The sequence below is a fragment of the Callorhinus ursinus genome, unplaced genomic scaffold, assembly GCF_003265705.2.
Source record: "Callorhinus ursinus isolate GAN/ISIS: 27379988/994484 unplaced genomic scaffold, GSC_fseal_2.0 scaffold85, whole genome shotgun sequence".
Taxonomy (NCBI): domain Eukaryota; kingdom Metazoa; phylum Chordata; class Mammalia; order Carnivora; family Otariidae; genus Callorhinus; species Callorhinus ursinus.
Window position 1 is genome coordinate 1,434,989 of NW_027397147.1, and position 26,370 is coordinate 1,461,358.

The 26,370-nt window shown below is 39.9% G+C and overlaps 1 protein-coding gene across 5 annotated transcripts in view; it reads left to right on the forward strand.

The window, feature by feature from the left end:
• Positions 1-26,370, forward strand: part of METTL9 (methyltransferase 9, His-X-His N1(pi)-histidine) — a 48,455-nt gene that overhangs the window by 7,447 nt on the left and 14,638 nt on the right. For 3 of the 5 annotated variants that reach the window (XM_025855462.2, XM_025855458.2, XM_025855457.2), the window contains exons 2-4: positions 6,670-6,860; positions 11,186-11,395; positions 18,952-19,136. In XM_025855462.2, the coding sequence (XP_025711247.1) occupies positions 6,670-6,860; positions 11,186-11,395; positions 18,952-19,136 (586 nt within the window). Of the gene's footprint in view, positions 1-6,669; positions 6,861-11,185; positions 11,396-18,951; positions 19,137-20,847; positions 20,921-26,370 lie in introns of all 5 variants that reach the window. The other 2 variants (XM_025855459.2, XM_025855460.2) reach the window with 1 other exon arrangement.

The window sequence follows — 26,370 nt, forward strand, 5'->3', positions numbered from 1 at the left end:
GCTGGGTGTCCTACAATTCATTTCTTTTCTGACACAACCCAGAATTAACATCCGTCCAGAAGTTTAAGGGCTCCATCCTAGAAGACTGCCCTCCTTTCAGATGCCAGCTGCAAGTTGTGGGTGCACAGACTACCTACCCATGCTTCTGCGCAACTTGGTTACAAATTCTGAGGTTCTTACAACCCTCCATCAGGTTAGATAATTTGCTAGAATGACCCAGAACTTAGGAAAATACTTTACACGTTTACTGGTTTATTATAAATTATAGGCTGCAATTCAGGAAGAGCCAAATGGATGAGATGCATAGGGCAAAGTATGGGGGCGGGTGGACGGTGGCACAGAGCTTCCGTGTCCTCTCCAGGTGAGCCACCCTCCCTCCCAGCACATCAGTGTGTTCAGCAACGTGGAAGCTCCCAGAACCCTATAGTTTAGCGGTTTTATGAAGGTTTCATTACCTAGGCATGACTGATTAAATCATTGACGTTGGTGATTGAACTCAATCTCTGGCTCCTCTCCCTTCCCTACAGATTGGCGGTGGGGCTGAAAGTTCCAGTAGTACCCCCCCCCCCATCGTATTAGAATGCCAAATATTCTCTTATCACTCAGGAGATTCCCCAAGGGTTTTAGGAGCTCTGCCTGGATCTAGGGGTTAAAGACCAAATATTTATTTTTTTATTATACCATATTACCTAAAATCAGGACGTTGGCTTTTTAAAATAATTTTCTAATTCCAATTCTACTACTGTGCTCAAGTCCTTTGTATTTTGGAAGAAAAGACTATTATATAGCAGACGCTTGACTATTGAGGAACTCAAAAAGAAATTCAGAAAAACTTCTAATTGTGTCCCTCGGTCTGATAAGCAAATATAATCTTATAGGAAAATTGCATTTATGCTTTGAAGGAATGATTCATCCACCAAGGTTATATAAAGATTAGGAGATGTTCAGGGGCTTAATCTGTAAGACCTGACCTAATACCTTATTATTTTGATTAGTGAATACTGTCATATACACGTTAAGAACTCACGTCTACCTGATTTGGCTGTTTATGTGTCTAATTTTTAGTATCTTTATAGTCTGCTGCAAGTAGGGATAACATTGCTATTTACTGTAATTTTTAGAAGATGTCTTGGTTAGTTATCACATTCTACTTTGTACTTGGCATCAGTAGATGACTGCGTGGCATAACTTGGTTTGATTAGAACTTGTTATTTAAAAGATTTCCTTACTTATTTGGATTGAAGAAAATTCAAGTAAGCTTTAAAGGAGGTTGCTAAGATGACATTTTTCCAGACACCAGTCTCCAGCTGAGGAGGCCAGCCTACTGTAAGTTGGATGGGAACACAGTCCTTCCAATGTGAACATTTAACAAGCTGGTGCTTTGTTCTTGCCTGCGCACCTTGGTCTCTGTCGTCTTTGAGGAGCACACATTCAAAGAACTCACCTGCTTGAAAGTGCATGGGAGCCTACAGACAGGCCACCAGTGCTGTGAGCTCGTTACAGCTTTTCATTTAAGCTGGATTGTCTGGAGAGAGGAACTCCGGGGGACCGCCAAATGGTTGCAGGGGCTCCTGCATTGATTTTCTATCAGCTATCTAATCTTAGAGCAAGGGATTGCTTATTTAAGGCCTGAAGGTCCTGGCCAAGATCATAATCCCATTATGATTCTCTCGGTTCCCTTGGTTTCTGATTTTTTTCTCCTCTGGAGTGTAAGTTCCTGGAGGCTAGTTCATCTTTATTTTCCCTGGATCACTGTTAAGCTGTGATAATTAGGAAACACTAATGAAATTTTCTGGGTTGGCCCATGTAGTCATTCTCAAGCAGTAGTGATTTTGCCTCCCAGGGGATGGACGTTTGGCAGTGTCTAGGATGTTTTCGGTTGTCATGACTGGTGGGGAGTGCACCTGGCATCTGATGGGTAGAGGCTAGGAATGCTGCTAAATATCCTATCATGCATTGGACAGATGCTGTAACAAAAGGATTATCTGGTCCCAAATGTCAGTAATGCTGAGGCTGAGAAACCCTGTAATTTAGTTGCTATCTAGATCAGATTATCTTTTCTCTAAACACACCCAGTCCAGTTTAGTTAGACAGAATGGTCCTGCTTTCTTTTCTGAAAATGAATCTCAGACACACTGGGTAGACTAAAGAGAAGCTTCTTTGAAGGAAACTTTTATAAAACAACACGCACCTAGAATAGGAACCTGAATCAGCTGGAAGTGCTTAGAAACCCCAGGCTTCCCGTTTATCCAGAAGTTGTGAGGTGGTAAATGAAATGTGAAGCACTTGGCCAGGTGCCTGGCACAAGGTAGGTGTTCAGTCAGTGTTGTCCTTTGTTGCTTGCTTGGGATGATGCAATTTTGTGGTGAGTGGGTAGGTTTAACCACTGTTTGCAGAAGTGGGTTTAAGCAAGGCCTTTCAGGGGCACCTGGCTGGCTCAGTCAGTGGAGCATATGACTCTTGATCTTGGGATCATGAGTTCAAGCCCCACACTGGGTGTAGAGATTACTTAAATAAAGTAAAATAATAAAATAACTTAGGAAAAGCAAGACCTTTCAAAAACCTTGAAGTTTTAGAAAATGACAGAAACCCAGTGACAGCTATCTCTGTGGCTGTCCTTATATCCCCTCTAGGATTTTGCTAGAACCTCCAAATTCTGTGAGGCTGCCTGTGATTTTTTTTTTTAAGATTTATTTATTTGTTTAGAGAGCGAGAGAGTGCGCGTGAGCAGGGGGAGGGGCGGAGGGGCGGAGGGAGAGGGAGAGAGAGAAGCGGACTCCCTGCTGAGCACGGAGCCCAACCAGCGTTCCATCTCAGGACCCTGAGATCATGGCCTGAGCCAAAATCGAGAGTTAGACACTTAACCCACTGAGCCACGCCCTTAGACTGCCTGTGATTTTAACAATGATTGATTTGACGAACATTTATTGTTCATTGTATCTGTGCCAGGCACTGAAGTCAGTCATTGTCCCTACCTTTATGAAACTTTGTCTCCCTGGGAGGATAGACACTGAAAATACAATTATGTACAGTTATTCAATTCAGTGGTCATAAATGTTGCTGAGGAGATATATGGTATATAGGAGAGGGTATTCGAATGGGGGGGGGAAACCCTGCCTAGTCTGCAAGTTCAAGGCAAACATACTTGAAGAAATATTTAGGCTTAGGTCGAATTAACCAGGTGAAGAGAAAGTGGGTTGTGGTGATGCGGGAAATGCAGGGGACAAAGCAAACACCATGTGAGACAGCCATGAGAAAGGAGCCTTCCAGAAAAAGAGAGGGGTGCAGTGTTGTGACATAGCAAATGACCAGGGGTTATGGGTGGCAGACAGTGTTAGGAGGTAAGGCTGTGGACACAAAATGGACAAACTGTGTAGGGCCTGGGAAGCCATATTGAGCATTTTGGGTATTAACTTTAGACTTATGTGAAGCAGGGTTGTGATGTGATCAGATTTGCATTTAAAAATTTGCATTTTTAAAGAGGTTTGCCGGGTCACTTAAATTTTCAAACCACTTTTAATTTCTGGAAGATAAAAATGCCAGAAGTATGTGTATGTAAAAAAAACACCTTTATTGAGATATAATTCACATACCATAAAATTCATCCTTTTAAAATGCACAGCTCGGGGGTGTTTAGTGTTTTCACAGAGTTGTGCAGCCATCACCACTCTAATTTCAGAGCATTTTTTTCACTCCAGAGAGAAACCCCGTATCCATTAGTAGACACTCCCTCTTGCCAACTACAATCTACTTCCTGTCTCTGGATCTACCTATTGGACACTTTATGAGAGTGAAATCGTATTATTTGTGGCCGTTTGTGACTGGCTTCTTTCCCTTAGCATAATGTTTTCAGAGTTCATCTATGTTGTCACATTAATCAGTACTTCACTGCTTTTTATGGTTGAATAATCCCTATTCTGTTGTATGGATCAGTCATACCTTGTTTATCCATCAGTTGATGGGTATTTGGGTTGTTTCCACTTTTTGGTAATTACGAATAATGCTGCTTTTGGAGTTGACTTTTGTATCCTGCAGATGGTCAGGAGGAACACGGATTTCAACCTTTATCTTTAAGGAGGAGGGCTTTACTCCTTTTATTCTGTAGCACATTCTGTTCAGTAAGCAGTTTCTTTTCTTTTTTTAAGATTTTATTTATTTGAGAGAGAGAGAGAGAGTGAGGGAGAGCAGGAGCAGGGAGGAAAAGCAGGCTCCCCGCTGAGCAGGGAGCCCGACACGGGGCTCGATCCCAGGACGCTGGGATCATGACCTGAGCCTCTGGCAGGTACTTAACTGACTGAGCCACCCAGGCGCCCCAGCAGTTTCTTTTCTGAAACCTTGTTTGGCTATAAAGGTTCAACCACATGTGTTAATGTCAACAAATTGAGAGAAATGCTGTTAAGAACTTGAGTTTTCCTCTTGGTACTTGAAAGCAATATTTGCAGTTAATGATGCCAAGTCTTGCTTAGTTCTGGAAGTCAGAGTCCATTGTTGTTCCAGTTGTCCATTTACAAGTGGATGCCAAGGGAATTCTTAGCTCCTCTGTTTCACTTGAATGGCTTCTTGTCTGCGTTAATAGAATGTACCTGATTGCCTACTACCAAGGTGATGGCTTTCATCTTGATTAGTCATTTCAGAGAATAAAAAATAAATAAAAGTCAGAGTGGCCTCAGTATTACAGAGTTAAGAATGTGCACCAGAAGGTCATGAGTATAATAAAAAATGGTTTATGACCTGCACTGGGGCATAACTTCAGGCACAGTGAATATTAAGAGTTAGTTAATGATTAAGCAAGAACATTTTCAGACCAAGGAAAAAAGTGTAGACAGTAAATATAAGAAGCTTCAGAGCTTACCATATAGAGTAGAAAAAATGAAAATTGTTTTCAAGTCCAAGCAGTTTTGGTAACAGTGTTTAAATGGTGAATTAACACAAATCAGTCAACAGCTGGGAGATTTGGTATCTAGTTTGGATATAGGGTTTGTAAAAAAGATGAGTTAATCTTTGTGATTTTAATGTGCCTGTTTGCTTGTTTGTATTAGTTTCTACCTGGTTCCTTTCAATGTTAGTGTCAGGAATGTTACCCAGGATTTCATTCAACATTTAGCAAGCTTTGGCTGACTGTAAAATTGGTCCACCAGTTGTGTAAGCAGTTACGGGACACCTGCTGATAAATGGTCATATTTGTGAGGGGGAAGCAAATTACTTTTGGCCAATAGACTGTTTACTGGGAAAAATTGATTGTTTCTTAGCAGATAATGGATTAATGAATTATGAATTCATTTCATATGAATGGATGGAATAATGAATTAATGAAACCCTACAGTTTCATCATTGTAATTAATGGCCTACTCTTATTTATCAGGCCATGTTAGAGGAATCTCATTGCTGTTATTATAGGATTCTTATGTGTGTCTGGTACTATATTGAGGATTTGGCTGCATTATCTTGTTTAATCCTCTCAATACCCTACTAGGATAGATAGATACCAGTGACATCTCTAGTCTACAGATGAATGAACGAGGCTCAGAGATTAAGTGACTTGTCTGAGTTTACACAGGAATGGCAGAGCCGGGACTTGACCGTGGAGCTGACTCTAAAGCTGGCCTACCCTACAGTCTACCTCCCCCCTTCCCTGGTATGCTAACTCTAAATGAAAATGGAAAACATTTATTGTGGAGGATTACATTTTATCCACGGTTGAGGTTCTTGAATTTTGTTCTCAGAAGTGTGTTCTGGTTAGAGCCTGTTCCTAGATACCTGGTTCTCCAGCATGTAATCACTTTGTCTTCTTGTTGTTGCAGTGTGACCTTAAGTAACTTTTTAATCTTTCTCAAGCACATATTGCCCCTGTCTGTGAGAATGTCATATGACCTCGCTATTTCTATTTTTTTTAAAGATTTTATTTATTTATTTGAAAGAGAGAATGAGAGAGAGCACATGAGAGGGGGGAGGGTCAGAGGGAGAAGCAGACTGCCCGCCGAGCAGGAGCCCGTTGTGGGACTCGATCCCGGGACTCCAGGATCATGACCTGAGCCAGAGGCAGTCGCTTAACCAACTGAGCCACCCAGGCGCCCGACCTCGCTATTTCTAAAGGCCTCTACATAGCCTATAAGAAGAAAGGCAGATTAATCTGGTCACCGGAGTGTTAACTTCTGCTGCTTACTCTGCCATTGATTTGTTTGGTGGTTTTGAATTAAATCACTGCATTATGTGACTGTTTCCTTATCTAAAAACAAAGTTAATAATGCTAGTTTTTGCCTTCTGATGTTGATTTTCAGTGAAGGAGAGGCCAACAGAACTTTCCTAGATCTCAGGGTACTGGGGGTATAGAGACTGAAATATTAGGCCAGGACTCAGAACACCTGGACTATGGCCTGGCTCTGCCTCCTACTAACCTACTAAAGCTGCATGACTCAGAAACCTGTTCAACCTTCCCACACTCCCCCGCAAGACCCCGAATGAGAATTAAGTGAGAAATTATGTATGTAGAAGTATTTTACGCTTTATAGGTCATCTGAGTATAAGAGATGATTATCCTCAAAGTGCCAAGTGCCATGAGATTATAATATTTGGAAATACTAGATTTGATTTAGTCCTCTGGCTTTTGTTTTTGGACTTCTTAGATGACACTTTAGTTGTGTGTTTTCACTTTTTCTTCTTCTTTTTTAGTGGTATGTGTGCAACAGAGAGAAATTATGCGAATCACTCCAGGCTGTCTTTGTTCAGAGCTACCTTGACCAAGGAACGCAGATCTTCTTAAATAACAGCATTGAGAAATCGGGCTGGCTATTTATCCAATTATATCACTCTTTCGTGTCATCCGTTTTTAGCCTGTTTATGTCTAGAACATCTATCAATGGGTAAGTGAATCTTACGTACTTTTTCCTTATCCTTAGATTTATAAAGAGAAAATGAAAGAGAAAAGTTATTTTGTTGAAGGTGTTGACTACCTCAGCTATGACACTTCTACTAGTCAGAATCCTTGCAGTGGGTCCAGTATCTTCAGCCTTCTGCAGTTATGCTTTTTAAATTCACCACAACTTGATAAAGAACCTCGTTAGTCTGTATTTCTACAGTGGAAGTTCTCCTTGGAGCAGTGCTTCTCAGCTTTGATGTGTACAAGAACCAACCTGGAGATCTGGTTAAAATAGAGATTGTGAGTCAGTAGGTATAGGGCCTGAGATTCTGCATTTTTAACGAACTCCCAAGTGATGCCCATAATGCTGCTAGTTCCCTGTGGTAGAGAGTAGCAAGAACTAAGTCCTTAACATAAACTGAAGAGTAAAATCTTTGCCTTAAGCACACTTCCTAGGAGCAGGTTTTTTGGGGGGATTTAATTAATCAACACAACAACATGTGATGGTTTATTTCAAGTGAAGTTTACAAAATCTGTTCTTACATAATGTCTAGGCTCACCAGAATCTTTTAAGCTTACTGTGGAAGTACCTATCTCCAGAGTGATTCTCGCATATAAATCCATGGAAGAAACTTCAGGAATATTTTTTATCTTTCCTTGGCCAAATTTTCAAACATCCCCAAGGCCCAAGAATCTAGAATGCCAAGGAGAAAATCAGTAGGGTTCAGGGTTTACGAAGCCTTGTTGGACTGCTTAAAGCCACTGGTTGGGCCTACTTTTTTTTCCCCTTGAGGTTTGGAGCCAGTTTCTCCTGAATGTCTGGATCCCCAGTCTATCATCTGGTCCTTAAATATGTTTTTAGGCACCACCAGCCATTTCTCAAGATTTCTTCCTTGATTTTCTTCATTGTTTATATGAAGTTGCCTTGTTTGCTTCAGGAAACAGTTGTTATTTTTGTGTAGGTAGTTGAGTTGATACAACTTGGTCTGACATTTTGTTTCTAAAATTGGCTGCTCTGAGGGTCTGTTCTGTACTGTATTATTTTTCTTTGGAAGGGGGACAAGTCACTGTAGCAGTAATTCTTATCCTTTATGGGGTCCTTCACCTCTTTAAAAATGATAAAAGGTAGGAGTCCTCTCTTCAAATAGTATTTACATTCAACATTTCACATAGAATTTTGGGAGATTTCAAACTCTGAACCACCTCTCACCTTCACTCCTACCCCTACCCCCAACTTCCACCCCATTGGATCCTGGTTAAAATTCCCTGATTTGGAATTTCACAGTTTGGTCAAAGAGAGGCAACACATTTAATCAATCCCTTTGGGTTTCCTTATCTATGGCTCTCACCTCCCACTCTCCCAAAACATGTCTTGTCCTGGGTCCTATCTCACCTGAAAGCTTAATTTTGAGCCTGTTGGTACTTTCCATCCATGATAGATTATTACCATGAATGCCCATCTCTTTCTGAAATAATTACAGGCATACCTCATTTTATTGCACTTCTCTTAATTGCACTTCACAGATACTGCATTTTTTTTATTATTTAATTGGAACCTTGGGATAACCATGCATCACACAAGTCTATCAGTGCCATTTTTCTAGTAGCATTTGCTCATTCTGCATCTGAGTGTCATATTTTGGTGATTCTCACAATATTCAAAAGTTTTCCATTACTATATTATGATAATCTCTGATCAGTGATTATGGCTTGGTGAAAACTCAGCTGATGGCTAGCATTTTTTTTTTTTTAGCAATAAAGTATTTTTTAACTAAGGTATGTACTTTTTTTTTTAGACATAATGCAGTTGCATACTTCATAGACCACAGTATCATGTAAATGTAACTTGCATATGCACTGGGAAACCAGACAATTTATTTGACTTGCTTTATTGTGATATTTCCTTTATTGAAGTGGTCTGGAAGTGGACTTGCAATATCTCTGAGATATCCTGTACTGTATGGTACTTTCTTGAATTAAGAAGATACTTATCAGTCTTCCTTTATATCATCAAGGGGAAGGCCAAGTCAGGATAGACTTGATAGCTGTTTTCAGAGTTTATATTATAAGGAAAATATTGATAAGGAGGCACACCTTCTCTATAGATTCTACATCTAGAGAGAACTTAGATTGTGGCCAGAGAACCTAGGTTGGTTATTAAACACTAACAGCCCCGCCCCCCCCCCCATGAACATCACTAACTTTGGAAGTTAAAGACAAATTAGGGAGCCATACCTCTGCATGGTATGTGTTTGCTGGAAACTTTGTATTGAGCTAGGTGAGTGTCTTGGTATTTTAGGTGGGATACTTATTGTGTGGGACTGACCCACATGTATCAGGAGATCTAGCTTTTCTGGCCTCCCTCACTGACAGCATTCCCAAGCCATTGGGACTATCCCAGACTTCCCCACCTGCTCCCACCTGCTACCCCAGACTCCCCCACCTTCTCCCACTGCCCCCTAGAAGGCAGAGTTGGTCCTGGTTGAGAAACACTGGGCTTGAATTTTGATTCGACAGTTTGAATCTTTTTGTGGAGCCTCTTTTGCTCAGGATCTTTGAAAATAGGACAGTGTTTCTCTCTTTGGTGCCTTTTAAATGTAGATAAGTCAGATGACCTCCTGAGCTCTGACCTCAGATGACCTCTAGCTCTAGAGTTTTAGGATTATCACGTCCAGGTTCCCTACATCCCAAGAAGTTGGCTAGGGAAGCATGTTATTTTATAACTAGGAAAGTTTAAGCCAAATAACTGTTTTTGCAACTTGCTTTTGATCCTGTGGCAAGTCAGCACCAACTCAGGGAATATGTGTCCCCCAGGCCATGCGGCCTGTACCCTCTTCCTGCTCGGACTCTGGCTTCTGTGGGAAACTTTGTAAAGCTCTTCCAGTCAGTTCAGTCCCTTTTCGCAGATTTGCTTTCTGCAGCCTATTGTTCCACTAGCAGATTAAAAAAAAACAACTGTCTTGGAGGAAATCGCTTCTCTCTGTAAGGGATAGTTAGCAGTCTCTGATGTCCATGCCCCCTAGTTTTTAGCGTTTCTGTGGGGCAGAAGATTTACTGTAAACACACTATTAGATATGGTTAAACTCTCCTAAGGCCTTAATGGGTAAAGGGGAGAGAGGGAGTTTGTTATATGAACTCTGCAGTTTTAATCTTCTCTAAAACTGGTCTTACCAGGAGCACCAGGTTGCACGCATCTTTCCAGTCACCATGTGACATGTTGTACCTTATGATTTTTTCCAGAAAGTAGCAGTACAGTACAGATTTCCCTGCCATTTCCTAGATCCGTGGTTTTCAAACTGTGTTCCAGGGTCTGAAGAGGAAGTGCCTCAGGAGCTGCTTCAGGCTGCAGGGAAAGGCCCAGATGTGGTAGCTTCTCCAAGGCTCTTAACCTTATTTCTGCAGCAGCTCTCCATTTACCATTTCTGTGTCGTCTCTGAGCTCCACTTCATTTCAAGAAAGAGTTCTACCGCTTAAAGGGAGTTGAAGAATCCCTGCCCTGGAAAGACTAGGATTTGAGCTAAGCGGGGAGTGTATTCTGCTCCCCAGCATGATGCTTCCGTGAGACTTGGTTTGAGCCACAGCTCCTGTTCCAAGAGTTCTCTCTGATCCCCATTTAACTCCTCTCCAGCTCTTTTTTTAAAGGCATTACTGTGATTTTGAATGTTTTCTAGGATCTTAAGAAATAATAGGACCCAGACAATTGTGTAATATATAAATCGATGGAAGTATGAGTCTACTTTTTAAATGCAAATTAACTGATAAAATAGGGACCACTCTTCTGCTTTTCTCCAGTGTCTCTTAAAAATCTATGCTAGTGAAGCTGTTTTTTTCCTCACCCATTGTTTAGTTTGATAACAGCTTTTTTTCCCTATTTGATTTTTCTGCTTAGTGTTACTGGCTGGTGCTACAGTCTGATTCTGTTGGCCTGTAACAGAAAACATTACTCCATCCATCTCTCCTTCCTAGTTTGATGTAAATTCTTCACATTCACCTTTTAATTTCTTACTCATTCTTCTTCCCTTCCCTTCCTCTCTCATTCATCCTGTTTCCTTTCCACTTTTTATTCCTCCCCCTTCCCCACTCTTTATGGAGTATTATTTGTAATCTCAGAGCCGAATGATACCTGGAGGTATTTTCTTATTTTACTAATTTTGCTTTTAACCCTATAAATCATATAAGAGGTAATGTATAATTTAACTATATAATCACATAAAATAAACATTTTGTAGGTTCAGGAGGCTGTTGGGGCTGAATTACTGTAGTTGCTCTGAATGTATGTGGGGGTGCTTAATTTGCATGGACTCTTCCATTTTTGTCCTTTTTTTCCAGGTTGCTAGGAAGAGGCTCAATGTTTGTGTTTTCACCAGATCAGTTTCAGAGACTGCTAAAAATTAATCCAGACTGGAAAACCCATAGACTTCTTGATTTAGGTGCTGGAGATGGAGAAGTCACAAAAATCATGAGCCCTCATTTTGAAGAAATTTATGCCACTGAGCTGTCTGAAACTATGATATGGCAGCTTCAGAAGAAGAAATACAGGTATAATTTTTAGACATGGTTTGGGGTATATTTCTTGGTTTTAGATGTATTTCTTCTTATTTAGTAAATGTGCTGCCAAATCGAGCATTTGAGGAGTATATTATTTAAAGGATATGAATCAAACAATTTTCCATGATTAGAAATTTTTTAAAACTTTCCATATTACAGTAAAGTAGAAACAGAGAGAAATCATCTTTCCTTGTCAGTATTATTTTGGACTTGAGGGGACGGCACTGTAGAAGGAGAAGGGCAGGTGAAGGGCAGGTGAAGGACAACTTGGTAAAGGTCGAGCACATGGAGAGACTTTTCCCTGATTGGAATCTGACATTCTTAAAGCCTGGATTTTGTTTTTCAGTGAAAAAAAAATTTTTTTTACTGTGGTAAACTACATAACATAGAATTTGCCATTTTAGCCATTTTTAACCACTGACTGTAGTGTTAAGTACATTTATGCCATGTAACCACTGACTGTAGTATTAAGTACATTTATGCCACGACCATCCATCTCTAGAACCTTTTAGTTTTTCCCACTGAAACTCTGTACCCATTAAACACTTATTCCCCAGATCATTCCCCCTCCCTTTCCCCGGACCCTGGCAACCACCATTCTGTGCCATGTCTCTACAAATTTGACAATTCTGGGAACCTGAAATAGGAATTACACATTATTTGTCCTCTTGTGACTGGCTTATTTCACTAAACATAATGTCTTCAAGGTTCATCCATGTTGTGGCATGTATCAAAATCTCCTTCCTTTTTAAGGCTGGATGATACTCCGTTGTAGGGTTATACCACACTTGGCTTATGCATTCATCTCTCAATGGACACTTGGATAGCCTCCACCTTTTAGCTATTGTGAATAATGCTTCTGTGAACACGAGTATACAAATAACTGTTCAAGTCGCTGCTTTCACTTCTGGGTATATACTCAGAAGTGGAATTGCTGGATTATATGGTAAGATTGTGTTTAATTTTTTTAGGAATTGTCATACCATTTTCCACAGCAGGTGCACCATTTTACATCCCACCAGCAATGTACAAGTTTTCCAGTTTCTCTGCATTCTCCCCAATACTTGTTATTTATTTTTTGGATAATAGCCATCCTAATGGCTTTGAAGTGTCAAATCTTGGTTTTAAGGCCATCTCCAGGGGCGCCTGGGTGTTGTTAAGTTGTTAAGTGTCTGCCTTCGGCTCAGGTCATGATCCCAGGGTCCTGGGGTTGAGCCCCGCGTTGGGCTCCCGTCAGGCTCCCTGCTTGGTGGGAAGCCTGCTTCTCCCTGCTTGTGTTCCCTCTCTTGCTGCATCTCTCTCTTTCAAATAAATAAAATCGTAAAAAAAAAAATAATAAGACCATCTCCTGCTTGAAAGACTTAGGAAGAAGGTGTTCTTAATTCAGTATGGATTCTACTGAATGGGGGAAGAAGGTGCTGGGGACAGAATGTGGGAGGTGAGAATAGGGCCTGCTTCCTCCCCTGATATTTTGGAAGCCAGGCTGAGCCTTACAAAAAAGGGAATGAAGAATTATGCACTCACTTTCTTGTCCACCATAGTGTGTATGTTTCTGCTTATACACTCTAACCCTAGAGACTGAGCATTGGTGTAGCTCTTGGAGCAGGACTGGATTGAACTTTGGCAAAATATGGAAATTTTTAGCTTGAAGAAAAGACCAAGTCGGAAAGGGGTGGGAGGGAAGGTCACGATCAACAAATGTAATGGGATTTTATATGGAAGGAGAGTAAGTGTTGTCTTTGGTATAATCATGCACAGCTAGCTCTCAGAAGTTGAGGTAGAGTTAGGGACATTTACCTTCCTAACAGCTTGAGCATCCAAGTCCTTGCCAGCTCTCCGTGTTTAAATAGCTGTTAGGGGTGCTATTATAGGAGACTTCTATCTGTGTGAGGTTGAGCTCCATGATTTGTAAGGTCCCCTTTAGCTCCAGTAGTCTGTCTTAGGTTAGATCCTGGAGGGCCTGTGTGGTAATAACTGAAGTATTTCTTCATTTAGACATTAATGCATCAGGGGTGCCTCAGTGGCTCAGTCGTTAAGCGTCTGCCTTTGGCTCAGGTCATGATCCCAGGGTCCTGGGATCAAGCCCCGCATTGGGCTCCCTGCTCCGTGGGAAGCCTGCTTTTCCCTCTCCCACTCCCCCTGCTTGTGTTCCTTCTCTTGCTTTGTCTCTCTCTGTCAAATAAATAAATAAAATCTTAAAAAAAAAGAAAAAATTAATGTATCATTTCAAAACTTGGAATGTTTTGGCCTTTGTTTTAACAATGGTTTAAATCATGCCTAATTCCTAATCTGGTGCTCTTTTCCCACTTTAAAAAAAATGTTTTGAAGGTGCGAATGGGGAGGAAGGTGTTTGAAACGTGTTCATTCTCCTACCCACTCTTGCCCCTTTCGTTCCTTGCTTGTCTTTGAAGCCTTTTTTGAGACTAAATGCCTGAATGGAATTATCAGTGGAACTTAGACATTTGAATTAATAATTCATTGTATCTAGCGTTTACATGCTATGTAACCTAGTAGTAAACTTACCTCCAGATGAAAAATACTTAGTTTAATTTTTTTCCTGATGTATAGCACGTATGCCAAAATCTATTCACAGTTTTACCTAAATAGGAAATTCATGCTGGTTGATATTCCCTCCGCCATATTATTAGGATTAAAAACATACTCACAGAAGTGGTGTTTTTTGGCACAATCTGAGTTTTTTTTGTTTTTTTTTTTAACAATCTGACATTTTAATGAGGAAGTAGTATCTCACTAAGGTTGGGATTCATCCAACCCATGATGGCAGGGCAGACTTGTAGCTTAATACCTTGTTTTTTGGCTTGGGAGCTAGCTATTTTTTGTTTCTCTGCAATGTCTGAGTGCCTGAAAAACTGACTTTTTAATAAAGGTTCTGGATATCATTTTTGAAATAATACACAGAAAACAGCCGGGTTTTTCCTCTGTGTTGCTAAGATATCATTTATTTATGCCAGAAAACCCAATTGTAGAACTTAAGGATATGGCTTTGATTTTTAAAACAAAACAATAATTTTTCTTTATACTGTTGGTGTTTTGCTTTTCATTTAGGATTTATCAAAATATTGATTGCTTTGTCACGTCTGTAAAATATATTTTAGATGCCTGTGTGGCTCAGTCGGTTAAGCGTCTGCCTTCGGCTCAGATCATGATCCCAGGGTCTTGGGGTCAAGCCCCACATCAGTCTTGCCTGGTGGGCTCCTTGCTTGGTGGGGAGCCTGCTTCTCCCTCTCCCTCTGCCTGCCACTCCCCCTGCTTGTGTTCTCTCTCTCTCTGACAAATAAATAAAATTCTTAAATATATATATAATATACATATATATATATACACACACACACACACATATATATATATTTTAAATCCTCCTGGAAGGTAAGCTATTACTTTAACTTGTGTTCTTGAAAATAATAATTCCAGGGTTAGAAATAACCTGTTTTGCAAAAGCCAAAACAGGTTTTTGCAATTTATGAATTTAAATAGGCTGTTTGACTAAGATATTAATATACAAAGGAAAGGATTATACAGTTAATTTTTGATTGTGGGCACCATTGAACAGTTCCACAATTCAAGTGACAGTACATAAAAAAAAATGATTCTGTGGCAGGGAAAAATTTTGGCAGCATGTTTTCCTTTCTTGGTCTGCTTCACCAAAAGTTAGTGGCAAAATTAGTTTAGGTGATCTGAAGGGAAGTTAGTAGATGGTGGAGGAAATACAGGTGTGGGAAGATGCTGAGCTGCAAAGGAGGGTGGGTTTAGAGTTAAATTCACATAGACCGTTCCCATGTGGGTAATCAAAAAGGAATTGTATGTACATTTTTAACACCAGAGAACAGATCTTTAATGTAATGTAATACAAAAAATATTGTAGTTAAGAATTCTGTTTCTCATGTTAACATCCTCTTTATTTTCTCTTTTTAATGAAAAGATGTTGGAGACTGCTCTTCTCTCTCGACCCACCACCCTGATGGCATTCATTCACAGACCCATTGTCAGGCTCTTTCTCACCTTATCTGGGGAGAGTGGGTTCATTGACCTGAATAGCGCATGCAGTAGGAGAGTTTCCCAGTTGTCAGTTTTACTCTGCGGCTGACTTGCATTGTGATTTGGACAAGTCACTTCTTCCACTGTTCTCATGAGGAAGTCTTCACCATGTGTCTTATTCCTGGGCTAACATGCAGTTTGAGTGGAGCCAGTACATTTGTCTTCATTGGTGGAACTGAGTTTATAAGTGAAAAATCACCAAACAGAAGTAAAGATGAAGTTGGGCTTCTAAACATGTAGCTGTCACTGTCCCTGTGTTAAAGCCATAATTTTCTGTTAGGAGCATGTCTTTCAAAACCTGCAGGTAATTCAGAGATGGATTTTGTGAGATTATTCTAGATTAAAACATGATGATAATGCTTGGCTTCTGCTTCCTTATAGATGGGCCTAAGACTTTTTGTTTTTGTTTTAAATCAAGTATATAATTTGTTTTTGCAATTTATGAATTTAAATAGGCTGTTTGACTAAGGTATTAATATACAAATAGTCCTTTTTAATGGTTCATCTCGGTTTTTAAAATGGGAATTGAGGGGCACCTGGGTGGCTCAGTTGGTTAAGTGACTGCCTTCAGCTCAGGTCATGATCCTGGGGTCCTGGGATTGAGCCCCGCGTCGGGCTCCTTGCTCAGCCAGGCGCCTGTTTCTCCCTCTCCTGTTCCCCCCACCGCTTGTGTTCTCTCTGTCTCTGTCAAATAAATAAAAATCTTTAAATAAATAAATAAAATGGGAATTGACAGTATTTGTATCCCAAAAGTACGCTCTTTATAGTTTGAATGAGCTACATCTAGTTTCTTAAAATCATCATTGAGTGGGGTGCCTGGGTGGCTCAGATGTTAGGCGTCTGCCTTTGGCTCGGGTCATGATCCCAGGGTCCTGGGATTGGGCCCTGTGTGGGGTTCCCTGCTCAGCGGGAGGCCTGCTTGTGTTCCTTCTCTCACTGTGTCTCTCTCTGTCAAATAAATAAAATCTTAAAAAAAAAAAATCTAGACTGAAAAGAAGATGCGGCTGAGTGGTTTGTGCTCCTTTTATTCTACTATTCGAAAATGCTCTCAAATATCACTATGCTAATGAGTTTTCTAAAACAGCCCTCATTATACTTTTAGAATTTTCTAAGGTAACTGTGCTGTATCTACTCAGCATTATCAGAGACTTGTTTACCAAAGATCCTTTCTCCTGTTGCCTTCCACCTCACATGCCACATTCTGATCGTCATAACCAAGCAGGAGTGAGTAATGTACAGAATTGCCTTAATCATGTGGCTAACAAAGACTCTTTTTTTTTCAGTGGTTAACTTTTTTATTGTTATGTTAATCACCATATATTACATCATTAGTTTTTGATGTAGTGTTCCATGATTCATTGTTTGTGCATAACACCCAGTGCTCCACGCAGAATGTGCCCTCTTTAATGCCCATCACCAGGCTAACCCATCCCCCTACCCTCCTCCCCTCTAGAACCCTCAGTTTGTTTTTCAGAGTCCATTGTCTCTCATGGTTCGTCTCCCCCTCTGACTTACTCCCCTTCATTCTTCCCCTCCTGCTATCTTCTTCTTTTTCTTTTTTCTTAACATATGTTGCATTATTTGTTTCAGAAGTACAGATTTGTGATTCAACAGTCTTGCACAGTTCACAGCGCTCACCATAGCACATACCCTACCCAATGTCTATCACCCAGCCACCCCATCTCTCCCACCCCCCACCACTCCAGCAACACTCAGTTTGTTTCCTGAGATTAAGAATTCCTCATATCAGTGAGGTCATATGATACATGTCTTTCTCTGATTGACTTATTTCACTAAGCATAACACCCTCCAGTTCCATCCACGTCGTTGCAAATGGCAAGATCTCATTCCTTTTGATGGCTGCATAATATTCCATTGTGTATATATACCACCTCTTCTTTATCCATTCATCTGTCGATGGACATCTTGCCTCTTTCCACAGTTTGGCTATTGTGGACATTGCTGCTATAAACATTGGGGTGCACGTACCCCTTTGGATCCCTACATTTGTATCTTTGGGGTAAATACCCAGTAGTGCAATGGCTGGATCGTATGGTAGCTCTATTTTCAACTGTTTGAGGAACCTCCATACTGTTTTCCAGAGGGGTTGCACCAGCTTGCATTCCCACCAACAGTGTAGGAGGGTTCCCCTTTCTCCACATCCCCGCCAACATCTGTCGTTCCCTGACTTGTTAATTTTAGCCATTCTGACGGGTGTGAGGTGGTATCTCATTGAGGTTTTGATTTGGATTTCCCTGATGCCGAGCGATGTTGAGCACTTTTTCATGTGTCTGTTGGCCATTTGGATGTCTTCTTTGGAAAAATGTCTGTTCATGTCTTCTGCCCATTTCTTAACAAAGACTCTTGATAAGAGAATTCCTTCTCTCGGTGGTAAAACATTGTAAAGGACTTAGAAGTGTTCTGAGAAAGAGAGGGAGGGAGAGATCGAGAGACTGAGGGCTGAGAGTGGTGTGTTAACTGCGCTCTTCCCTTACAGTTTTAATAGGATGTCCTGTGCTTTATCGTTTTCTGTATAGTTACTCAGATATGAAGATCCTAAGTCTGAGATGGCATCTGTCTCCTGGGAACAGAGATGTGCTCAAAAGGCCATAGGTTGTAAATGGAAATTATCTTATACCACCCCCAGCCATTCTTAAAAATAGGAGGGACCCCAGGAATAGAAAACACGAATATCTGATGTATTTTATGATTAAATTCCAATGGATGTAGAAAGTAGGGTTTTTTGTTCATTTGATGTTGAAGAATTTGATGGCCTATTTCAAAAGATTTGTTTATCCATTTTAAGAAAGAGAGGGGGGGCAGTGGGGGGGGAGAGGCAGAGGGAGAGAATCCTTTAAGCAGATCCCCCTACCCTGTGGCTGAGCACAGAGCCCGATGCAGAGCTCGATCCTGTGACCCATCAGATCACGACTCATGTGATCATGACTCATGAGATCACGACCTGAGCCAAAACCAAGAGTTTGATGCTCGACTGACTGAGCCACCCAGGCGACCCTACTAACCTTGATTTCTAAGCTTAGAACTACTAACTCACAGTTCCCTGGATCTCAGCAACTAGTGGAGTTACTAAAAGAAAAGGTGACTTCTTGTATTTTGCTTAAAGTTCAAAAGAGGTAGTTTTAAATGAATGAAATGTTTTTAGGTAAAAAAAAAAAAAGGAATCTGGTGGCCTAGTTATAACCATTTTTATCACTTTATATCTTCATATGGTATTAAACATGATTAGTTCTTATAAAGGAAGTATATGTTTTTAGATTTGGAAATAGGTGAAATGCTAAATTTAAAGGAATAGGGTTGCTGTTTTTCTTTGCCTGGCCATTTTATTACTGCAAATATAAATGACAAGTGAATGATCTTGCATTTACTTGGATTTAGAAGATAAAGTTAGAGCCTGGTACTGGCATGTCAGTTATTCTTAAAGATGTCTTTAAGCGGGTTTGTATCAATCAGGTTCTTTCTGATGTTTTCAGAGTGCTTGGTATAAACGAATGGCAGAATACAGGGTTCCAGTATGATGTCATCAGCTGCTTGAATTTGCTGGACCGCTGTGATCAGCCCCTGACTTTGTTAAAAGATATCAGAAGTGTCTTGGAGCCAACTAGAGGCAGGGTGATCCTCGCCTTGGTTTTACCCTTTCATCCCTATGTGGAAAACGGTAAGTGTGGTCTGGTCACCTCTTACCCAGCATAGAGATTTATTGGTGTTTGTGAGTCTGTTTTCCTAGAATAGCCTAGAATTTAAAGGAATATGGTTAACTCATGTAAAATATCACCTTGGTTAATGCTCATCTTAATGCGGATTTTGTAGAATTCTGGTACTCCCTTTGCACTGGTAATAGTGAATACTCAGCTGGGTCTGCCTGCTTGAAATTGAAAACCTGAAATATGTCCATATTTTCTGCTCCGAAATCGAGCCTAAACCATTTGTTTATTAGCTTATAAGCTGAGTCAAGAACAAAGTGATGCATTTTAATTTACCTGTATATATTGCTGAATGTCATAGCTGCTTTGTACTTTACATCTCTTGTTCCAGACTGTCAAAATGATAAATGCTGTTATCTTTTTTACCCTTTCTGAAGACCATTTGTGTTCCAGCATGTATCATTTCTTTGTGTGACATTTGGTTTTGTGATTGCATAGTCTTGCTCTTCAACAATACTGAATGAAGAATATATTAAAAGAAATAGTTTGATTTCATAGGACTTCATATTTACTGTGACCTGGTTGTAGTCACCTTAACTCATGGTTTTAGCTAACATGGTTTGCATTTCAGGTCATGTTGAAAGTTTCAACTTTAAGCGTCTCCTTTGCATTTTCATAAGTTAATGTGCAGTAATATAAAAACTATTTATTATGTAAGTAATACATGTTAATATTTTAAAATCTTTAGTTTTCCCATTTTACTGCCTAGTTCAGCCTTGGATTCAAAAGCTCCAAGAGCTTGCAGACATTTTTAAGAAATCCATTACTATTTTGCAAGCGTTGTAGTTATCAAATATCTGTGAAAATCTGTCTTAGGGAATAATGCTCATGTTTGCTTATCACCATGGAAATCCAATGTAAATCATTGCCACTCACTTGCTCCTTCATTTCTTTTTCTCCTTATTTTTTCCCCCTCAGGTCATAGTCCCTTCATATTAAATGCTTGCTTTAACATTGACCAAATGATTTTAGATTCATGTTGATGATGGGGGAAATGGCGAATTCTTTAGACATAGGAGAGTGGGAAAGAGTGCAGGTAGACCTGATAGTCCTTCCCCCATCTGACTTCTCCATTTTTACATTCCTGGTGTAGAATCGCTTGTCATGGTAAAGAAAACATTGCTTTAAGTGTGTGTGTGTGTGTGTGTGTGTGTGTGTGTGTGTGCGCGCGCGCGCGCGCGTGCACACATGCGTACGACAGTGAAAACCCTAGTAAATGTCCTTGATAATTCAGCAACCTGACCTTTTTTCAGTGCTGTTCACTGTGTAATTAAGTCTCCGCTCCATCTCTGTATTGCAATCACTAGTCATCAGGTTGTAAGGTCCCAGTTTCCTGTGTCCTGTTGGGCAACCACATGATAGAATTTGAGTGCTATTTCCTGGCATAGCAGGAGGTGGAAGAGCAGGGGAAGAAACATCAATTTAACCATGAATTTTATTTCCTTGTGTTGCTCACACTAAAAATTGAGAGGAAATCCAACTGGACAAGGCCTGAAAACAAGCTCCTTGATTGTGGGCACATAGCGCAGAATTGAGTCCAAGGAGTCTGACACGTGACACATAGCAAACCTGAGACAAGAAGCTTTGTTGCTGTGGGTGACCTTTAGTGACCTATACATTTTGCAGATTGCTCCACGGCACTCTATTATTGCTTCCTTTCTCTAGGTTACTCATTAGATCCTGATGATTTCCATGTGACACGGTGTGAGGACTGTGAACTGCATAGTGACCTTGCCGTGTGAGTTCATGAATACTGGGCTGTTTTAAGAATATAGGAGTGTGCTTGGCCTACTTGGCTCAGTCTAGTTTTTAACAGAAAGCAATTGTAGATGAAATGATCTTTTTATAATTCTTGGATTTGTCTTTAAATCAAACCACAGCAATTTTGTTACTTAGGTTAAGTTGGAAAAAAATGTAAAATGTGTTCTTTCTAATTTCAATTTCAGTTTATTTGGTTTACTGACCCAGTTTTGGTTAGGGGTCATTAAATGTTTAATTTTTTTAAAACTAATTTTTATAAAAAATGCAGTTCATGGTAAAAAGAGTTCAAGCAGCTAGCAGGAGGTTATACCTGAAAATTTTCTCATCCATTCCAGTTCCACAGTCTTGTTCAGGTCTCTTGAATATTCTTCTTAAGATAGTCTATGCAAATATAATTCTGTGTGCACGTGAAAAAAATGATTATATAATTAAATCCCATTGTAAATCCTTTGGTTGCCTTTTTCCACTTAAGTATATCTAGAAAATTGTTCCCTATCAGCACATATGTACCTACATCATCATCTGGATATAAGCAGTGGTATGCTGGAGCTGGTTTTACTGGCTCATGAGAGCTGATTATTATATTGTCCTGAAGTTAGTGAACTGGTCATTGAACACGACTGTTCTTGAAACTGACCATTGTATGGTCAGTGGTGGGAGCACTTAAATCTTGGAAATTGGCAAACACTACAGTATTGCCTCTCTCCTCTCCAAGGTGGTTGGTAAACATTTACCAGCACCCCACTGGATGTATAACTTTACTTGATGAAGCCCCTGTTTATGTACTTTTAGGTACCAGCAGTTTGCTTTATAAATAACAGTGAAATGAACACTCTTAGGCAGGTCTTTGCATATATGTAAGTATGTTTTAGGTTGCTTTCTGCTTTAAGAAACAGAAGGAGCTGGGTGCTGGGTGGCCGGCCAACACTTGGTTTCGGCTCATGTTGGGCTCCTACCAGTGTGGAGTCTGCCTAAGACTCTCTCCCTCTCTCTCTACCCCCGTGCACGCCCCCTCCCCAATGCTCGCTCGCTCTCTCTCTCACACACACACACACACAAATAAATCTTAAAAAAGAAACAAGGAATAACTAAAAGTTGCTTTTAAAAATTAAGAGTTTATTTTAGGATAGCGATTCTATGGTTGGGTTAATTCTGTTATACAGCTGTTCTGTTGAAGTTCAGAGCTTGCTTTCTTTTCTCCATCTTCAGTGTATTGGCATTCCTCTTAGAATTACAAAATGGATAATGTAGTGCCAAACGTCATGTGTAGGCATGACAAAATCTTGAAAAGAGAGAGGGTCAGAAGGGTGGCTCAGTCAGTTAAGCATCTGACTCTTGATTTCCACTCAGCTCATGATCTCAAGGTTGGAGCCCCACGTCGGGCTCTGCGCTGTGTGTGGAGCCTGCTTAAGATTCTCTCTTTCCCATTCCCTCTGCGCCCCCCTAACCTCCCCACCCCCGGAAAAAAAATCTTGAAAAGAGAGGACCATTCTTCCCCAAACATCATTTTTTTTTTTTTTTTTTTTTTTTTAGTGAGGGAAACCTTCCCCAGAAGTCTCCCCATCACTTTAGGGCCCATTGTCAAGGATAGGGGCACATGTTCCTGCCCAGCCAGCAACTGGTGAGGGGTCTGGGACAGTCATGATGCACTCTCTGGGTGTGGAGGAGCCCTCCGCCCTGAGCATATTTACACTGTTGGGCTGGGCTTGCAATGAATGTGGAAGGGAATTGGTACTCTTATGCCACGGATTATCTTCATTCATTTAAAAAAGTATTTACTGAGTGCCTAGATGCTGGAGATATAGCAAGTGGAAAACACGCAGATAGTCTTGCCCTCATGGAGCTTATTTCTAGTGAGGAAGACAGGAAACGAATGGCATGCTGTTGGTGATAAATGTTACAGAGAAAATGAACTATAAAAGCAAGAAAGGGGCATCGGGAATTGGGGGTTGGGTTTGGGTGCTGTAATTTTATTTTTATTTTTTATTTATTTATTTTTTAAAGATTTTATTATTTGAGACAGAGCGAACGAGAGAGAGCACAAGCTCTCTGTCAAATAAATACATAAAATCTTAAAAAACAAACCTGAAGGAAGTTAGGTCTAAGGTTATCTGTGTGATCCATTTCTAGAGGTGGAAGTGCTTGTGAAAAACAGTTTTCCAGATAGCTAGCCTGGGATCTTAACCCCGTTTATGGAATAATCATCTTTTCCCCAGTGCTTTGAAATGCTACCTTTATCATAGACTGAAGTCCCGAATGGGTTTGGTTTTATTAAGATTCATCCTTCGGTGTGTGCCAATACCAAACTGTTGTCATTACTGTAACTTAGCATACATTTTCATGTCAGAGCACCAGGCCCCTTCTAGCAGTTCCTTTGCAGATTTTTGTTGGCTTATTTTATTTAAGGGATCAACTGTAGCACTTAGTTAATTTATATATTAATTTAGGGAATATTAAGTCTTCCTAGCTAAGAATAGGATGTGCCTTTCATTTTATTCAATTCTTTATCTTTAGTAACAAAATTTTCTTCATAAAGGTCCTACACAGTTTTTTTGGATTTATTCTAATGGTGTGTTTGTGGGTGGGATATTGTTAAATAGAAAATTTTCTTCTATCATTTTTTTAACTTTCAAACTTCTTCCCAGCTTTTGGGAAATTGACAAAAATTATGTGTATTTAAGGTGCACAGCGTGATGATTAATGTACGTATACATTGTGAAGTTATTACTACAATCTAATGAATGCATCCACCTCACATAGTTACTCTTTTTTGTGTGTGATATAACACTTAAGTCAGATCTCTTCTTTTAGTAAACTTCGGGTGTACAGCATAGTATTATTAACTGTAGTCATCATACTGTACATTAGATCCCCAGAACTTACTCGTCACTGGAAGTTTGTGTCCTTTGACCAATGTCTCCCTGTTTTCCCCACCCTTCAGCCCCAGGCAGTCACCATTCTACAGTCTGGTTCTACGAGTTTGACTTGTTTAGATTCCACCTATGAGTGAGATCATGCAGTGTTTGTCTTCCTGTGTCTGCCTCATTTCACTAAGCTTAATGTCCTCCAGTTCATCCATGTTGTTGCAGACGGCTCTTTCATCATATTTTAGAATGATTGGTAGGTGTATATACCCAAGGAATTGATTTTTTGAGTATATACTAATTTTGTAATCATTTACATTTCTAAATTGTTTTATTGTCTCCAGTAGCTTCTGTATTGATTCTCTCGTGTTTCCTTGATCTGCAAATAGTTTTGCTACTTACTTTTCATATTTAAACTTTTTTTGCCCAAGTGAATTGGTAGTTCATTCCAGAAAATGTTTTTAAAAATGGTAGGCATTTTTGTCCTGTTTTTTACTTTAATGAGAATATTTCTACTTTAAATATGATGCTGTCTTTTGGCTTGAGATTGCTGTTGTTTGGCTTGAAATACATATTCTTTTAAATCTTGTTTCATTAAGAGCTTAAAAAGTCAGGAATCGCTGTTGAATTTTGTTACCTGTATATTCAATATCTATGGAGATAGTCATTCTCTTTTTTTCTCCTTTGACTTGTTAAATTAATAGTACTTGTATACTGTGTATCCACCCTTGCATTTCTGGGCTTAGATGGGATAGTCTTCTTGTAACTCATTGCTAGATTGTATTTACAGAATTTCTGAATAAATATATTAGCAAAATATTAATGAATAATAATTGATTTATATCTGATCTTTATTTGGAGGATGTTATCTTCGTCATGTTTTGGTGTCAGTGTTCTGCTGGCTTTGTAAAAAATAATTTGCAGCTTTTTTCTCCATACGCTGGAACAATTTAAATTGCATGTGGCTCTCTGTTCTTGGAAAGTTTGGTAGAATTCTCCTGGGAAACCAGCGAGGCCTGTGCCTGTTGAGACGTAGACTTTGGCAACTTTCTTACTTTCTTCTGGTTAAATTAGGCATATTTAGTCTTAAAACTCCCATAAGTCTAAATAGAAATAAGCAAGACTCTGGTAGGACTGTTGCATGGAAAAGAGCTTGGGCTTTGAGGGCTGGCCCTGTTTGAAACATGGGCCTCTTGTTAAGGTTAGTGTTTCATCTCTAAGAGTGGGGCTAATCCTTACCTCAAGGTTTGTCCTGAGTATTAAAGAATCTAATGTATAGGAGAGTGCCCTACCGTGTCTGTCTCAGTGTTGATATTTAATACGCGTTAGATATAGGTCATCCCATTCTGTCCTGTTACTTTATTTTTGTTTGTGGCTTTATTGATCCTATTTGTTCACAGTCCTTCAGTTTGAAATGTTTCTCAAGTGTCCTTCAGGTCTGTTTGAGACCTCACTCTTTTCACAGTAATCATCATAATTTGATGACTTCATTAGGCATCACAACTTTGTCTCCAAGTGTGTACACTCTCCATTGGTTTATGTGACTTGACCCCCCAGAGTCTTCACCCTGTGCCTATGAGCCAGGGGTCTCCGATTCACTCAGGTCTTATGTAGCAGAGAGAAAGAAATTACCTATTCTGAAAATCCTGCTAACATCTTTCGGTATGTGGTTTAAGTGCTCTTGTCCAGAGGGTAGGGTGTATAGACACTAGAACCACGTCTTTGTTGTTTCCCCCTTGTTGGGAGTAGTTTCAGTTTATTCTCTTCTCATTGTCATGGGAAACTAATCCTCTAAACAGAAAGCTATAGCTTAATTTTTTCCAGTGAAAATTCTGGATGCTCAGCTAGTAGGAAAATTAATACTGCCAGGGATTCTGCTTACAGTGAGGGGTGAGGGTCAATGGCTAGGGAGTGAATTGTGCTTCATATCTCAGTTGACATGCTGAAAAAATATTTTTCTATAGAAACAGTGTTCATTTGTATTCATATAAATGCATTGGAGTGCCTAGTTTTGACCAGGCAACGCCAGGCAGTGGAAATACAAAGATAATGACAAACTTGCTTCTAGTCTTAAGATATTTAGAGAATCATACAGAAGATAGATGTAAGCAGACAATGGCAGGATAGTCTGATAAGAAATATGACAAAGTACTATGGGTTTAGAGAAGGAAAGACCCATTAACAGCTAGGGGAGGTTATGGAAGGTTTCATGTAGGAGGTGACATTTGAGCTGTGTTTGTATCTGAGAAGCATTTTACCAGGCAGAGGGAACAGCATATGCAAAAGCATGAGGAGTGTGAACAAGGTGGGATTAGGGAAGGACAAGGTCAGTGTGGCCCAAGGGTGGCATGAAAGAAAGGCCTTTGACTGGATAATAGTCTAGTACCCAGTAGATGTTGTTGGCTAGATGGATGAATAAAAAAATGAATATTAATATATACATCAATAACTGATATATATGACCTAAGGGAATGTAACTACTTTCCCAAAGAAGAGCATATCCCAATTTCAGCTTAAACAGCAATCTTGGAAACACAGTCCTTGTTGCTTTGGGTAAGGCTTA